Source organism: Erithacus rubecula (assembly GCF_903797595.1).
Source record: "Erithacus rubecula genome assembly, chromosome: 2".
Lineage (NCBI taxonomy): Eukaryota > Metazoa > Chordata > Aves > Passeriformes > Muscicapidae > Erithacus > Erithacus rubecula.
Genome location: NC_136685.1, coordinates 47,472,653 through 47,490,902, shown reverse-complemented (window position 1 = coordinate 47,490,902; position 18,250 = coordinate 47,472,653). Strand labels below are relative to the sequence as shown.

The following is an 18,250-nucleotide window of genomic DNA, read 5'->3' as shown; positions in this document are numbered from 1 at the left end:
GATGGCTGTAAGGGAAAGGCATGATCCTGGTGTTGGCACTGTGGGTGCACTCTTGCTGCTGTGCACAGCCAGCTGTGCATCCCAAGGGATGTGAGAGGGGAGTGCCTGAGTGAAGAGACCCTGCTGGGGCCCAGAGCACTGTGCAGACTTGTGTATTTCCCTGGAAAGCCAGATGGGGTCTGGCTGGCCTGTGTTGAGTCAAAGCTTGCAAAGTCTTGCTGACCTCATGCTGGTCTGTGTGTAGCTGTGGATGCACACCAGCACAAACCCCTTCAGGCCTACCAGCTCAAGCTTCATGAGTTAGCTCTGTGATGCTGAAGTGCCCTTGGGTGCAAAGCTGCTCCAGAAAGCTTCAATTCTGGGATGTGCCAGCATGTCCTCCTGGACCTGTGCTTCAGCACCCCACCTGGGGCTTGGTGTGTCTCCAGGCTATCTGTGTGTGGGTGCAAACTGAGAGTAGATTATAGCAGGGTGTTTCGTGGTGCCTGTTATTTTGTCTGCTTACAGTACCTGCAGAGTTGCCAATGAGAATGTCTGCCCCTTCTAGTGTGTCAACCCTGTTTGTTAACCGAGTCTAGTTGCACTGGGTTGTTGCATCCTTTGGATACAACAGTTTGTTTGGAACATGAGAGACTCTTGAGATGTTTGGAAAATTTTCTTGAAATGGAGGGTAGTAAAATGCTGGAAGAACAAGTGAGGTTGTGGAATTTGTGTCCTTGGGGGTGTTCGAGACTCAGCTGGATAAGGCCCTGAGTAGTCTGATCTAATTATCCTGCTTTCAGTTGAAGGTTAGAGTAGGTGACTTCTGAAAGTCCTTTCTTAAGTTACTCTCATTCTGTGGTATTTTTAGCTTTTATTCCTCAAAGTCCCGCCGGAGTGAAAAGCAGCTCTCCCTTTTGGGGGTTTGTGTATGGATAGTTGTAGGTTCACATGCTGAGCATTTGTCTAGCCAAGAGATCTGAAGGGTTTGACACTTAATGCTGCCTTAATACTACCACTAGTCCATATTAAATTATTTGCTGCATTTCTTTTAACACCTGTGTAACACCATAAAAGCTGAAATGTCAGCAAAGATTTGTATAGTGGAAAACAGCCTAATAAAGTGTGAATAAATTCCTCTTCTATAAATGAATTCAAAAGGTTCTCCTAAATCAGAACTGTCTCTCATTTAATTATCTTGGCCTTCCATAAGTTAGTTTTACTCTTACTGGAATAGCTAGATGCAGCTTGAGATGGGTGAAGTGGAGTTCTTGTGAAAAGTAGCCCTGTTCAGAGGAAGGGGTGGTAAAATTATTGTTCCCGAAGCAGCCAGAGTATTAATGAAAAATGTGCTGGATGGTAGGAGAATAAAAAATATCCCAGTTTCCCACTAGCTGTATGCAAAACTGTCAGACTTGAGTACATTAGGTGATGACACAGAGAGGGTGATATGAAGGATGACACCTGGAGTGGTATTCCATTGGAATCTTGGCTGGGATCCTTCTACAGGGTGTGACTGGTGAGCCATGGGTATGTGTGTTCATGTCTGGCTCCTCTGGTCTTCCCCCTCACCCTTGGATTTGAAAGATACTCACAGGAATAGTTAAAGAGGCTTCTGGAGAGGGAAAACTTATGTTTAAGGAAGAGAAGGACATACATGGCACAAGGTGTGGCTGAAGTGGAATGGAGGGGAAGAAGGACTGGTGGAGAAGGTGGTTTTGAATTACGGGGAGAAAAGGTAGGCAAGTGTGCTAAAGGGAAGAAGAGGAAGTAATCTCAGTGAAGAATGAAATTGAGGCAAATGAGATGCACAGGCATATTTAAGGCCTTGAAGAGCCTACCTACAAAAAAGACTGTTTTAGATGTCATGTTACAATTCAATAGAGCATGCCATAAGGAATTTACTGTATAAGTAAGCATTTACTATTTTCCTCAGTTTTCAAGTGGCTTAGCAAGCAGCTGTTACCACTCTGACTACTAGGTCTAGTGATTTGGCTGCTATATGGGAACCATGTATGTACTCATATATGTGAGGGTGGGGTTATATATGTACCCACATTTAATTTTTGCATAGTTTTCTGAGCTTTTTAATTTACTGGAAAACAAGTACAGCTAGAAATAGCAGATGTCATTGCAGAGGCAAATTGCTGTTACGACTTCAGATGGACACTGCTGAAAGTGTTTAAACGACCTAAAAATAATGTCATGCAGCATAAGAGACATTATATGTGAACTGATACTTCTTCATGAGTCATTTCCTGCTGAAAGTGCTATACAAAGCTCAGTGCTAGAGGGGGTATATATATGTGCTTGTATATAGATGAAGAGCAGCCATGCTTTTTTCCACAGTTCTTTATGTGCTGGTTCAGGTACAAATGTGGTGATCAGTGTTCTGCCTTTAAACAATGCTCAGATTTAGATACTGGCTATTGGAAATTGTAATGGCCTTCTAGGATTGTACTCTGTGATAAATTTTCCCTGGAGACTGACTGTGAGAATATGTGGCCTACTTTAAAAGCTCCTTGAACAGAGAAACTAGTTGCTGCTCTGAATTGTGTTTTTAAATGTAATATCTTAGTGATTTATTTTAATTAAAAAATAACCAAAATGAAACAAACCACTAAGATGGTCTCACAAAGGCGTGTCTCACAAAGGCGGCTTGTGTGCAGCCACATAAGGAATTACTTTAGATATCGCTGTTAATGATTTTATTGCTGGCTTTATCACCTGGGTCCTGTGGCTTATTCACATTAGAAAAGGACTGTATCTTCAAGGCCAAATCTTCAAGTGGTTTCTGTCCTAAAATTAATTCATTGCTTTTATTTGAAAGGTTGAAATGCAAAATTCTGCAGTGAATTAAGAATCAGTTCTAAGACAGGAATCGTATGATAAGCGTCTTGTTAAAGAGGGCAAGAAAAGTTTAAGGATCATGTTTCTAAATAGTGAAAATACATGGGTTGGAATTTTGGGGAAGCTTTCATCTAGCAAAAAGATTTTAATTAACAAAAAGATATAGCCTCCAAGATGCATACACAGTCTAGCTCAAGTTTTATCTATGAAATAAAGGATTCAGTTTTCATCTTGACAGATATTTTCTTGCTGACTTTGTACAGTACCTCTAATGACAGACTTCTGTCTCTCTCTTTTATAGGCTCGGATTATTCCTCAGTGGGATGGTTACCTGGTACTGAATCCCTGTGGCAGTCCTCAACGGTTTCATCAAGCAGTCAAAACAATCCTGTGAGAAGACACAGCATAGCTTCTGACAGCGGGGACACTGGGATTGGCACCTCCTGTTCTGACAGTGTGGAAGGTGGGTTGACACTGCTAAGTTTTGTTTTTTTCTGAAAGAGAAACAGTCCAAAACATTTTAAAGATGTTTTTCACAAACTTACCCTACTTTTGTAAAGCTGTTGAGTGCATGCTGTTTTTTCCTTGCTGGAGCCAAGTAGTTGTTTTAATGAGAGTTGATTAATTTAGTTCTACATGAGTTGTGTGCATTAACTTGCATCTCTGCCACAAAGAGGGTGCTTGTGTTATATGTTTTGATAATTGCAGTTGCAGGATGTGCCAGATTTATACAGAGGAGTAATGTCCTGTACTGCAGCACTTGATAAACAAGTGGGAAAAGGCACAAACTTTTGGGGGAGTTGACAAAATGACAATGCTTTCTGTTATTCTTTGTGTGTGTCACATAGTGTGTGTCAGCAAAGAAAGTTTGCTCACCCTGCCCGTGTTGTCTCTTCTCATCTCCATTTCTGGTGGGAAGGAATTTGCATTTTATTGCATGGCATTTTACACATAGCCAGTGATCTTTGAGAAGAATTAACAGTATCCAAAGATTGTCAGAACTTAGTTTGGATTAAATCATGATTAGTCAAAGGTGATCTTGTCAGGGAGGGGTACAGCCTCTACAGTGGCAGTGTTTCCATAACATTGTCATCCTCCCTATGCAACCTGTCACTGGAATTAAGCTGGAATGAGAGAGAACTAGGCTGTAGTAAGGCTTGAGGTTTCCTTCTTACATTTATTATTTCCCAGTAAGAATTTTGAGACAGATAATGAATGACAGCAGGACTGTTATATACTTTTCTCCAGCATTTTTCTATGTCTGATAAGTTTTGCAAAAGGAGTAGCTGGAATGAGGAAGAACAGGAAGAATTAGCAGAAATGAAGTAAGGAATGCTGAATCGGTGTAAGACAGAAGTCTCTGTGGAGGGCTGAGCATTCCTGAGGAGAGGTCCAAATGCCTCAGTTAAGTCTGTCAGGCCTCTTTTGCACATGAGAAAATCCTTTACACCCTCTTTATGTTGCATCTGTCAGCTCATAACTTGCTTTCTGCTTCCCTTCATTTGTAAACAGTTGTTGGCTTTGGCAAAATAAAGGTTTTTTGCTCAGATATTCAAATTCTTGTGTGTAAAATTGAAATAGTAAACGGTTATTAATGCAGAAGTTAGATTTTTTTTTTTCTTTCCCCAAGAGATGTAGGGAGGATAAAGCCCTCTCATAGTGTGTATTTATATATAGATTTAATCACTCCCAGCCAAATGCTACACAGTAATATTTTAAGAGGCAGCATTTGAATTAAAACCATGCCCTCCCCTCCCCCCTTTTGAGGGCTTCCCCATTTGAGGGGTGGGATGAAGGAGAGGAAATGAAACAGCAGCTCCTCATCAGATGTTCTGTTCTCCTCTGTAGGCAAGAGCATAATCTGTTCAGGGCTTGGTGGGGGGAGGGTAAAATAAAGAGGAGAAAGGTTGCAACAACAGATTGTTCGTGTGGTTTGTCTTAGCAATGCTTGAAGTTGCTCATTTCCCACCACCTTGTTTGAAAAACTTTTAAGTAGCAGAAAAGACAACGTTAAAGAAAAAAAGGAGGGAAGCCTAATGGTGAAATGAGGATAATTGGGGGAATCATACAATAGACCTGGAACTTTATGGTATTTGTATATTATTAGTGGAAAGGGCTGTTGCCTATGATACCTAGTTGTCTACATCTGTCAAGCTGCCCCCTGTACACGTTTACAAAAAGAGAAGAATATCATTGTCATCTGTGGGTCTGTCAGGCCAGACTGGTAATTGCAGACTTGATGTTGGCCATCTGCTATCAGTGTGGTGCTTGGGAAGAAGCTCCTGGGGATTTTTCAGAGGGGAATTTTTTTCAAAAGTTGGCAGATTATTACACTTTTTAGCAATGCTCAGATAATGAATTTTGGCCTTGGTATTTCCTTTCTATTATGCCCACTAAAAATAAAAAGCTTAGTTTGAGAATTAGCGTTAACATCTCCGTTAACTCTGAAGGTTGCACCTGAGTTTGTTTGTACGGATACATAGTTGCTTATAAATATGTCCATGCAGGGAATGGACTTCAGGTGCATTTAAAATAGATATTTTTACTGGGATTTTTTCATATCATCTTAAATATTCTTTCAAGTTCATCTTCTTACTCATACTAATTTCAGGAGCATTCATTCTCTTTGAAAATGCAGGATTTTGAAAAAAAATACAAGTGCCTCTTGTGTTTAGCTCAAACCTTTGTGATTTGGAGGGGACATGGGTTTTGACAAAGACAAGAGAAAGAAACCTTTGATGTTAAAATGTATCCAATTGATTATATATTATATTGTGCAAAGGTAGGAGAATTAGGAAATTAAATAGGCAGTGGAGTTTCACTGATGAAATTACATGATGTTGATATACAGTGTGGGAGCTGAGGACAGAAATTGATAAACCCTAAATGTGGGGATGCTTGTTTGGGTAGATCTGACATTTTTAATTCAAAGTGCTCTTAATTTAAAGATTAAAAGGCATTTTATATCTGTTTAAACTACAGTTAATATGTTTGGGGTTTTTATTTGTTTCCTGTCAGTTTGTTTCCTGTTCTGGATTCACATGAGCTTTTGCACTTCATTTTTAGCAACCATTGTATGTAACCATTCTTTCAGTAGCACCTACAGAAGAAATATGAAGTATATATTTTAAGTGGTTTTGAGACTTTTTTTATTTGGGTTACCTAATTAGAGAATCAGGGACTTGGCAGAAATTAAATAGTCTCTAAACCCCAGCAGAGCTCTTTCCTTTGTGCACATTCTGAATTTTGCCTTTTGGACAGGAGGGATAAGAACTAGATATTGATAAGATACAGGGCCCATGATTCTTGCAGACCAAAACTTTTTCCTTCATCAGATAAGCTTGGTGTGCAGTGGAAAGTCCCTAGATTTTTCTCCCTTATTGTTACATGCAATTCATGATTGAATATTTCTGGTTGCAAACTAAAAATTATGTGGAAATTCATAGAATGTTGCTTTCCTGGAAGAGAGAGATTAGAATGCAGAGAATCAGAGTTACTACTTTTTTAGGAGTCCATGTTCTGTCAGTTTAATAAACCCCCTTTTCTAGTCCTCCAGCAACTTCTCTGGAATGCTTAGCTGATAGAATAGGAACTTGTTTTAATGTTATGAGACCCAGAGGAGTCTCTTGTCTATGAGTTTTAATTGAATATATTATCTTTTTAAGGAATTTAAAAATCCTAATTAGTTCAATTGAATTGCAGCATTTCTTTATATGCCAAGGAATATGGAAAAGCCAGAATCAAAGTTATTTGGTTTTGCTCTTTCAAGCACTCTTTCTTCCAGCAGGTCCCAAGCATGGTATTCTAATGCCTTTTTTTTTTTTTTTTTTTTTAATTTATTAAGAAAAAAAAAAAAAAGGAAAATTAATAAATACAATTATTCAATATGGTGAAATGCAGAGCTGAATTTCAGGGGGAAAAATTTAATTATGAATTATCTTGTGGGGTTTTTTTTCTGCTGCTAAAGATAAGGTGACTGACAATGCATAGATTGAACATGTAGATTGTGCTATTAGTTTGGGTATCACAAAAGCTCAATAGCACAAGAATCCTAGATCTTGATTGCTGGCAATGCTCACCATCTACTGTATCCTGTGATTTTGGAAGGTAATGGATTTTCAGAGCGGTTCCTGATTTTACTTGAGTTCAAGTTAATCTCTATGCCCTTGGATCCTGGCAACTATTGGCATATGTTTGGTGAAGTAGCTTGATTATTTGGAGGGTAGAAAATAATCATATTTGAGGCATTTTTCCTTGTTTCCTTCCTTTCTGCTTGCCAAGTCTCACATTATGAAGCAGTGTCCAGCCCTCTGTGGGTCAGAGTTATTGTGTTACTTGGATGTTATCTACCCTGACAATCAGAAATGTGTACTGCACTTAAGCCTACATTAGTCTCTAGTCTTTCTAAGTGGTATTGCCATGGCTTGCTAGAAAGAAGTGTCTGTATAGCTGATGGGAATATAAAGATTAATGCTCAGAGTTTGGCTGTTTATTTTTTGGGGGGGTTAAGATTTAAAAAAAAAAAAAAAAAAAAAAAAGATTATTCTAGTAGCCTATTCTCAGGATTTAATGAACAGGAAAAATTATCTAATAATTTTCCACTAGAATAAAATGGAGAAATTGCTTCAAGTAACAATGATATACTCCATGTGAACTTGTGTACTGTGAATTTGAAACTGGCTTGAACTAAACTAAAGGCACTTACTAGTTTCATACATGAATGTTCTGCAGAGAAAAATAACTTCAGAATTTGCCTTCTTTTGTGCTAGTTTCTCCATAGGAACACGCTCTCACAGTGTGCTCAATTTCCCTCATGTAAAAACTACCAGCAGGACTTTTCTCCAGCTAGTGGGAGTGTTCTGCACAGTGAGCTTGGTGTGATTTGCCTTCAGCTAACATTGGTAGTTGTCACAGAGTTGTACCAGAATGTTTAAATGGTTTGATGGGGGAGAGGATCAGAAGGGCAAAGAATCAATTAAAAAGCTCCCAAACTTCAGGGTTGAGATAAAGGCAGTTTAATAATGAAAAAAAAGGCAAGTGAACATTGTGATGTAAAAGCACCACCAGGAGACTGATGCCCAGCCAGTCTCTGAGCGACAAATACTTTGGAAAAAACCTGTCCCTCAGTTTCATTGCTGAGCATGACATTATATAGTATGGAATCTCTTTGGTATTTCAGGTCAGCTGTCCCAGCTGTGTCCTCTCCCAACCTCTTGTGCACCCCTCACTGGGGTGGCAGAGGCTGTGGTGCTGTTTAAGTGCTGCTCAGCAAAAGCAGACAGTGCTGTGTTACCAAAACAAGCACCACAGGGGATGCTGTGAAGGAAATTACCTCTCTCCCAGCCAAACTCTGTACAGTTTCTTCCTCTTATTCCATGTCATTTGCATCGTGCTCAGGTGAAATATCAGGTAGATGTTTTTAATGTCCTGTAATCTGTATTTTTGGAGTGAGGAGGATCTCTAGCATTCTGATGAGAAAAACGAACATGATGGAGTTATCTCACCTGTACTTAGGTTAATATCATGAGACCTGGGCATGACAATCGTGATGCACCTTTGCTGAGGAATTTCGGGGAGGACTTTTCACTTTTCCTTGCTACTATAATGTCAAAGACTCTCTGGCCTGCGTCTAGCAGTTCTATACCTCAGGATTTCATGAAGGGAAGCAAGAGTGAGATCAGTTTCAGAAAAACCACAAGGAGGAACAGTTGTAGCCTTAGACTATTTTCCTGTGAACTCTGGAAGCATTCCAGTAGCTAGTTAGTATTTAACATGCATATTCAGGTAGGCTGCAAAGGCCTATTTGAAGAAATCACAGGGCTCATTTTTAGTCCTTTCCACTATAGACAGAATAGTGCACTAGGTGACAGACTGTAGGCATTTGGGATGTAGGCCCCAAGTACCTTGTAGCCAGAAAAAACCTGTTGCTCCTTCCTGGAGTTCTAGCCTAGGGCTAGACTGTTTGTATCCCCCATAGAAAAGTTTGTAAATCTCTGGTTTTTAACAGTTTTACATGACTGCCTGTTTCTGGAGGGCTTATACTTTGCTCTTAGTTTTTTTCAGCAGACCTGTTTCTACTATAATGTATGCACAGATTAAACATTTTTCTTAGTGAAAAGTCCAGTTAACGTATTTGATGCCATCCTTTATTTTAGCCATTATTTCAGTGCGCTGATAATAAGTAATTTCTGTAAAAGTTCCCTTTGAAGTAGAAGCTTGCTGTTACAGAAAACCTTTTTCAGGGCCTTTCTTGTGTTTCTGTGATAAGTCAGATGAAGCTTTTAAATCAATTTTGGCAGTATAAAAGCAACAGTGAGGAAGAACAATGTGCAGACACCACTTGTGCATGAGGCATGGTTACTCCATGCCACTTCCTTCACCTCTGACTTTCTTCACATTAGGGGAATTAGGGGTCTCTAAGAGGAAGTGAGAAATATGCAGCAGATGACAAGTCTGATCAGTTAGCCCAGATCTGGGGTAAAAATGAAACAATTTGAATAGTGGGGACTGGTAATGGAGGGGGCAGAGGGTAAAGCCTCAGGAATGCTTGCCTGTTTGCTCATGGGGCATTTGCTTGAAGTAACTTCACTTGAGAAGTAGTTGTTAACAGCTGCCCTGTTTTTTTTCAGGCTGAATATGTGCACATTTATTGCTTTTGATATGTTAAAGTCCTTGGAGAACTGTGATTGGTTTAAAAGTAATCATTATTATAACAGTGCTTTTTTTTTTTCCCATCTTAAATGCTTCTTACCCCATCAAATTTAGAAAGAAAACTGGTGTGAGTTTTTCCCAATGCAAAACAGGGTGAAAGAAATCTCTTGGGTTTTTTTTTTTTCCTCTTAGAGGGCTGACAGATATGATTTTGCTATGGCAATGACTGTGTTTGTGTTAGTGGCTGTCATGAAAATCAGCATTGTAGAAGTGCTGTCAGCTACATAGAGGTCACTTCTTTGTGCCTGGAGCGTGTTCTGGTGTAGTTATCCTGTACAATAGGTTAAAAAGATTATGCCCTATTCGGCTTATATAAGTAAATACAACTTATGCAACAAATAGCTTTGCAGTGAATACTCAAGCTTTATCTGCAGGAAAAAACTTCTGAGGCATCCCAAGTAGGAAATGTTGGTTGTATACATCTAAACAGTATTTTCTGGGCATGTGTGTGTTGCTTTTAAGATGTCTGTTAAGTAGCAAGATCAGAAAAAAACAGAAGGCAACTTTGATTTTTGCGTAGTAATAAAATGAATTCTGTCCTTAAAGGCAGAAAGATGACTGACAGGAAAAAAGGCAGAGTTCTATTCCTTCAAATGCAAAAAATGTCTCTGACACCAGTCCTCTTTGCATCTTTTTCTGGTTAGAAGGAAATAAGAAGGAAAACCGGGAAACATACTGCAGTAACCTTTCTAATTTTATGTCAATTTCCTCTTGGTTAGTTTCCAGAATTCCTGTGATGTTCAGGAATTGCACCCTCTTCTGTTCCCTTTTCTCTGTGCTGCTGTTCTTTCTGGCTCTCAGTCCTTGTAATAGAAAAAGTGGTAACAATGAAATATGTTTCGAAGGAATTAGTTGCATTTATGAATGACATAACATAAATTAGCATCTCCCTCCTTGTTAACTGTTCTTACAGTACAATTTATGCCTTGTTCCTCAATATGACTGGAATTTTTTTTAAGCTCTTACGTCATTGAATAGAAAGTTTACAAGGATGTTGCTAACAAATTGAATGGATTGCAGAGGTTCCTGTTTGTTTGGGTTTTTTTGCCCCATGACCTTAGGGTCCCAGAAGAAATGGTATTCCTATTTTGAGATCACAACATACTGCCTTGGATAATATGGCCCTGAAAAAGGGATGGAAGCGGAAAAAAAATTTGTTTTCATCTTTCCAGATAATAATACAGGTATGACATGGCAGTAATTTCTTAAATAAATGACACCTGGTTCTGAATGCAAGTGTCAAATTCTACCTGGTTGTAGGTTGGCTCCTTACAACTCAACTGGTATTTGATAATTTAAATGCCACTGCCTACCTCATGTGAAAATAGAAGCAAATAGTGTAGTTCAGATATTTCTAATACCAAATTGATAAGGATTTTGGCCTCCTTGAGAAAGAATTTGCACTGGATATTTTCATGCTCTTGAATCATAGAAATATGGTTTGGAAAAGACTGTGGGAGGTTTCTGATTCCAGCCCTGTGCTCAGAGTAGAATCATCACCAAAACAGATCAGCCCTGACTTTGTATTTCTGATTCTTGAAAACCTTCCAAGGTACCTCAGCATCTTTCAATAACCTTATCCCAGTGCTATAAGATGTCCTTGTGAAGGATTTTTCCCTGGTGTCCAGCCTGAACCTACCAAGCCATAATTTTTATGTTGTTAGCCCTTATTTTGTCTGCTACTACTAGGAATAATGTGTCAAATAAATTTAACTAATTTTGCTATCTGTAATTTATGTATTTTTGAGGGGGGAGGGGGTGTGGGGATATGAGAATGGGTTGTTATTGTTTTGTTTTTTTCTGGCCACAACTGTGTGCCATTTCATATCTACTGTTGTTTTTAGCAAGTTTAAAGACTATAGTTTAAATATATGTATGTAAAGACAGAATTTAAATATATGTATATATTTTTGATATCATCTTGCACTGAATGTGTCCCTGTGTTTGGGCTGCTATTCTTAAGCATACATGATGATTTTAGTCTTGATGTTGGTCTGTGAACCAGGAGACTGTATTATGTGCATTTTTCTTAAGCTGTATAACTATCATAAACTCTTAATGGTACATTGCTTTTCATGAGAGATTAGTCTATCCCTGACAAGGGCTAAAAATATTTTGTAATTTCAAAAATAGAATTGTCTTTCTTGGTTGATTTAAACAATGGCATTTATTGTATGAATTGGTGGAAGGTTTTCAGTTTTCCTGTTTCTAAGTTTTATTCTGTGGAAGTACCTAGAGATTCGGGACAGGATTATAGTTGATTGTTCTATCTTACATAAAAATTCTGAAGAAACAGACACTTTTGAACTGGGTGAGAGGTGTTTCTGCAGTAAGCTTTTCTTTAGAGAGGTGATATGGTTAAAAGTACTTCTTTCTTTCTCATTGCATCAGCCATCTGCATGCAGTCATACTTTGCTGTTGAGTGTGATGGCAAGGTTCTAATTCTAATTAGCTCAGCTAGAAAGTGAAACTAAAAATATGTTCAGAGTGCATAGAAAGGGAATTGGATTCACTAGGGCATCCATAATGGGGTTGTAGCTCTCATTATTAGAGAAATCTTCATAGAAAAAAGTCTAGTTGAAAAAATTTTGGAGACTAATGAGAATTCAAATAAGATGTGCAGAATTTTTGTTTTTTACTGTTGTGCCCTATTTAGACTAGGAGAAAAAGTATTCATTATTTTAAAAAAATCCCATGTGAAGAAAACCACACTTCAGAGAGGTTGGAACAAAATCGTATTTGACTCAAGACACTCTCTGATTCTGTAAAAAGAGCACAGTTTTTTTGTGGTATTGTTTGGATATCTGTTGTCTATAACAGATTCTGAAAGATTCTGAGTGAAGTGATTCATGGCTTCTGTAAAACTGGAAATGTGCTCTCCCTGAGACATGTCTGAAGGGGATCTTGGCTTGCTTTCTCTCTTCTCAAGTCATATCAATGTCCTCCAGTTTGGTATTCCTTTTCAGATCTCATTCCTCCTACATCTCCTCTCTCCTGGTGGAGTTCAGGAAGAAGAGGGAAAACAAATCTGACTTCAGGCAGCCCAGAGGATAGATATGCTTTCCACATTCAGTCCTTTACGTGAAATCTTTCTCACCTCAGTCAGGTATTCAGATGATCTTACTAGATGAAATTGAGGAGACTGACAGAGGACTTCAGTACTGGAGGCCCATATAGGCTAATTTGATATACACAACAGCTCAAATTTGTTGCTTTTATGTTTTTCAGTGTCAGTCCCAGAAAAAAGAAAAAAAAGGAAAGTAAAAAAAAGGAAAGTGGCCAAATTCCCATTTTAAAATCTATAATTTCTACTGTTGAAAATGGCTCAATTCTTGTAACACTTGAGTCTTCACTTAAAAAGAACAGTATGTTATGCAAATAAAAGAAGGAACAGCCCATGATTTATACTGATGGTATTTCAGCTTTCAGAATATCTGTATGAGATGATGCAGTAGTACTTTCTTCTGTTCCTGCTGAATTTTTTTCCTTGTTTTCCTTTCTGAAATGAGGTCTGGGATAGCTACATTGTTTTCATAGATGTTAAGAATCATATCAATAAGTGATGTAACCAAACTCGAGTGGAGTACAAAGACGTAGACTATATGTAGACATGATGACTAAATAACAAAAATTGAAGATTTTGTGTTTACCCATGAGTGGAATTTAATTTTATATGGAAATTAACATTTATTTAATCCTTAATGGAAATTGTAATGGATTATTTTAGAAGGAGGTGAGGGATATGAAAAATTCAGAATCACTTAATTATGTAATTCTGAAGTTTTGGAATGAAATGAGAATTCAAAAGTAGGTGGGAATATTATGGCTGTATATGAGTATTTACTTTAGTTAGTTCTGGCAGGTAGCATAGTCTAGTAGAATTAATAAAATATGACTTATGGCCAAAAGTTTATGTTTATGTGGTTCTGGGAGTGCTGTATTCCCATAAGAGTAGTGTACCCTTAATTTGCTGTAAAGTTAAAGAATTTTAATTAGACTGATGCTTACATGGATAGGTGTTATTCCAGCTGTTGAGAAATGTGGGACTTAATGACAGGATATGCTTGGTGGAGTTCTGTGTTTCAGAATCCTGATACCATACTTGAAGAAACATGGATATTTTTTTAATTTTATTTTATTTTCTTCTGCAGCTTATTGATTTGTAAGGCTGGTTAAATCAGTTTATTTTTTTACATGTGCTTATATAAACAGATTTACTAATATGCTTTATATAAGAGTTTCTGTTTGCAGAAATTCATATACATACAGCAATTACCATTCTTGTTTTTCCAACATCATTAATCTTTTTGGCCAGTAATAACTAAAGATATAAGTTAAAATCTAAAAATAAAGTCCATTACTAAAAGACAGGGTAATAAAGATATTTGTAAGCTGTTAAGAACTTGTTCTTGCATTCAGTGTTTAAAATCATTTTTGATACGGTTATTACTGCTGCTTCATTATTTCAATATTGTAATCATGTCTAATTTGCCCGTAAGTGTTAGTCCAAGAAGCAAAAGGGAATTAAGCAGTGTGTGATAATAAAAATACTCTGTGCAAGGTGAAGCATGGTAGTTTTGATTATCAAAATTAATTTGTGTTGACCTCTCTTCTGAAGCTGAAGTGCATCAATAACCTTACACCATTTGAGCAGTGAAGATCTGTGTGTAGCTTCTAAAATTGCTACCCTTTGCAGAGTTTCAGATTTCATCGTGGTAGCTGGGATGTGGGCTGAATGCCATTGCAGTTCGCTGTGCTAGGGATTTACTGGTGCTATTGGGTAACCCTGAAGAGCACTGTGGATGCCGCATTGCGCAAAATTACTGTCTTGTGTTTCTCTGGGGTGGAAGATGACTGCAGTTATTAATGTGATTAGATTTAATTTTATCTAAAAAAAAAAAATGAAATGCTTTCTGTAAGTATGCAATGCAGACTTTCTTAGCTAGTGGTTATGGAACGGACTTGATTTCAGAGCCAGAGAGCAGGTCTCAAGTCTGTCACACCCACTTTTAAGACAGACTTTGGTCCCTGCTTGTTTCGATCAAAAAATGGGATCTGAAATTGAGTCTGCCTTTTGAAAAGAGTTCTATTTCTAATTTCTAGAAGGTGCTCTGCTACTAATACCTTAACTGAGGTGCTTCTTGGTAGGCTGGAGAGCAGAGAAGAAACAGTTTTGTTTTGTTTTCTTTGTGGGGATCAGAGCACTGCTAATGTGCTTGGATGCCATAGTGATAAGTACTATAAATACCCAAATGTGTGAGCCAACAACTGGAAATAAATTTGTAAACACTAAATTCTTTCCATTATCAAAGACAGTGATTGAAACATTTTCTGCTCTCCCACCTCTTGCTCTGTACTTTAAATTGTGCACATCACAGAAAACAAAAAGGACATGAAAACTGTTTTCCAGCATTCCTAGGGGAAAAAGAGAAGTGATCACTAAACACTTTGAATGAAAATGTAACTCATATTGTTTGTGTTCAAGATTACTAGTTGTCAGTAAACAGTCAACCACTCTGCTATTTAAATAAAGTCTAAAACTGGGTAGCAGTACACGTAGTAGCACTAAAAATAACTGCAGTTTTTATGTCATGTGATATGCTGTGTGTAAGCATGATGGGCTGTGTTCAGTAGTGCTGGACATTCCATGGGTACTCAGGAAGGCGTGTTGGCAGTGACCCAGCATCCCATTCAGGTGCTAGGTAAACCTTACTGTTGGGAATTGAGATGCCAGATTGATTTCTAAAATTATGGCAATCAAATCCCAAACATCGCACCAAGGAAGGACTTATTTGTGTGTGTGTGTATCTGTGTGTGTGTGTAGTGTCTTCTTTTTACTTTGAGTACTTTAGCACGTTTTATCTTAAATAACTACAGAACTTATCTCAAATGTGCAAGTCATAGTTAGGTTAGAGTTCTGCTATCTGCAGTAAATCAAGTCTTTTTATCTGGGACTGCTGCTATGATTTGTAGCGAGTGTGCTTCATTCCAGGGAGGATGAATTCAGTGGACTAAATGGTGCCTGACATACATACAGTTTGGCAAAGGAACTTCTGGTCTTCCAGGATGCTTTTCTGTTAAAGCATTTTTCATAATTAATTACTTATTTTCTTGCTTTTATGATTTAGTTGGATTTATTGTTTTCCTTTAATTAATGTGTTAATCATAAAACTTTCAAAGTCATTGTAATGTCAGGGCATAGGAAGTGTGGGGGGAAAAACAACATTAGAAATGGATTGCCAGTGAAAGAATGGGAAGCTCTAAACTGCTGTTAGTTTTTAAAACACTTATTTTAGAAATAATTTACAAAGCTAAATATCTTCATTAGGAGAAACTGTGATAAAAGACTCTACTGGTCATTGCTCCTTTTTCTCCTGAGTCAGTATCAGTTTATCTAAGCTTTGGGTATCATTAAAATTAGATCTTTCAGCTAGTCTTGTCAAGGGACACAAATGACCTTTAATTTTCAAGATATTGATATAAAAAATGTGACATACAATTTCATTTTAATAGTAGAGAACTGTCTTTATGTTACAGACAGACTACTAGCAGTGAAAACACACTCCTAAGAATTAATGGATACATAAAGATTGGAGTTTTTTATTTCCAGCCTTTAAATTTATCCTTCATGGCTTCTTTGTTGATGGACATATAAGGAAGTTATAGTTCCCTTCTGGAGGGGAGGCTTGTTTTTAACACTACAGAAATCCTCCAAAGAGTGTGAGATTTGGTTCTAAATAGATCCTCAGAATTAACACTCCTAATTTCACCTGTCTAATATTGACATTTGTATGAACTATCAACTGTCCTCCAAAAAGCCAACTAAAATTAAATCCTCAGGATGTGTGAAGGTTGGGGATTCTGGAAGAAGAGTTGTTTGTGGGAAGTACAGGACCGTGAATCCCTCTCCTTTGTTTTCTGCTATAGGTAAATCCTGTATTAGGATTGGAACTCTCTGTTGCTAGCAGTCTTAGTACCATGACTGCACAGGTGTGCCTGAAAAATAGTGTGTTTGGAAAGCTGGAGTAAAAACAGTGAAAGCGAGATGGTGCATGAAACCAAAGGGTTTTCCACATTTGTTTATTATATTGTAATCAGCTTTGTGGGATGGAATCCAGAAACACTTCCATATCTTCTTGTTGCCACTGTTGCTTTCAGAAGTGTTCCTGTTAGTATTAGGAGTCTTGCTGTAGGAAAATGCTGAGAATTTCAGCATTTCAGGTGGGTCTTGCACTCCTTTCCCCTAAATTTATTACTACTTTGTTTTGCTTGAATTAGTGAAATTTTAAAAAGTAACCAGGATAACTAATATTGCTCAATGTAAAGAGCAGTGGGAGAAAGCAGGTAAAGTTTCCTAAGTGACATTAGTCTAATTGTTGTAAGAGTTTGTCTCCTGTTCTTCATTTGGAAAATACAGATAATGATGCTTAATTTTTGAAGTATAAAAAGTGACTTCTTATGTAGAATATAGAGCTGTGCTGAAATCCAATTTAAAGTTAATCCTCTGTGACCTAAGCTGGCTTCCAGATGGTGACCTACATGTGGAATAGGCTGTTAATTTGTTATCAAAGCTCTGATATGTCTAAGAAACTTTAAGGGAAGGTGATATTAGTCTATGGTAAATGAAGGGTAGAGTAGTAAAGCTAGGAATATAAAGGTTAGAAAACAGAGTGTTAAAGCTACTTCTGCAACATTATATTTTACTTCTTTCTTTCTTTAATTTACAGGATTTTACTAACATTTGTTTTCTTTTTTTCCCCAATTTTTTAAAAAATATTGTGGTTTTCCCCAAATCTTAGTAAGTAATTAAGTAGATTTCTAGGTCTGCAACAGACCTACTCCAGCTGAATATTATCTGCTGTTAACATATTACCATGTCTTTTACCATTTGAGGATCAGCATCTGAAGGAGAGAGACTTCCCCAGTGAGTTGTTTTTGAGCTAGCCATTGAATTTCTGGGCTTGCTGGGGATGATTTCTGGCCCTTGGAAGGGATTACTGCTTGATACAGGCATTCCCAAAGTGTATTAAATAAATTGCTTGTGGCCCATGAAGTGCTTCCAAGAGGTGTGCAGCAGTGGCAGTGCTGCAGCAAGGCAGGCTGGCTGTGCAGGGTGCCCTGGGCTGACCTTGGTCTGCAGCAGGAGCAAGGAGTCAGACAGGGACAGTGCTGCTGTGAAGCAGTGAAAGCCAGCTAGCAGTGTCCCTCACTGGACCCGTGGCAGCCTCACTGCTGTGGCTGCTCACAGCACCTGCTTCTGCCTGTAAAAGGATTTCTTTTGACAGCTAATGTACACGGGTTCCACTTGTACAGAGATCTGTGTGATACTTGGAAGAGTTACCAATTAAAGGTATGTCAGATATGGGAACAGGCTGCCCAGGGGAGTTGGTTGAGTCCCATCCCTGAAGGTTTTCAAAGGATAACATGTAGATATGGCACTTGAGGCCATGGTTTTAGTGTGAGACTTGGTAGTGCCAGGTCAATGGCTGGACTTGGTGATCTTGAAGGTCTTTTCCAACCTAAATGATTCTGTTCTATGGCTATGGGTTCAGGCTGGGGCTCCCAAAGTGAGAATACATAGGTAAACTATGAGGATGACTACTGTGCAAGGCTCAGCTGAGGGAGATCAGTGAAATGAAGCTGAAATATGAGATTTGGAGAAAAAATGAAGGTGTGTTCTGTCTTCCCCACTTGTGTGGCCTGGCATAAA

General features: G+C 38.1%; 1 protein-coding gene across 2 annotated transcripts in view; it reads left to right on the top strand.

Moving 5' to 3' along the window:
* CEP85L (centrosomal protein 85L) overlaps positions 1 to 18,250 on the top strand; it is a 131,822-nt gene that overhangs the window by 43,229 nt on the left and 70,343 nt on the right. For both annotated transcript variants that reach the window (XM_079299315.1, XM_079299314.1), the window contains exon 2: positions 3,131 to 3,292. In XM_079299315.1, the coding sequence (XP_079155441.1) occupies positions 3,131 to 3,292 (162 nt within the window). The remainder of the gene's footprint in view (positions 1 to 3,130; positions 3,293 to 18,250) is intronic.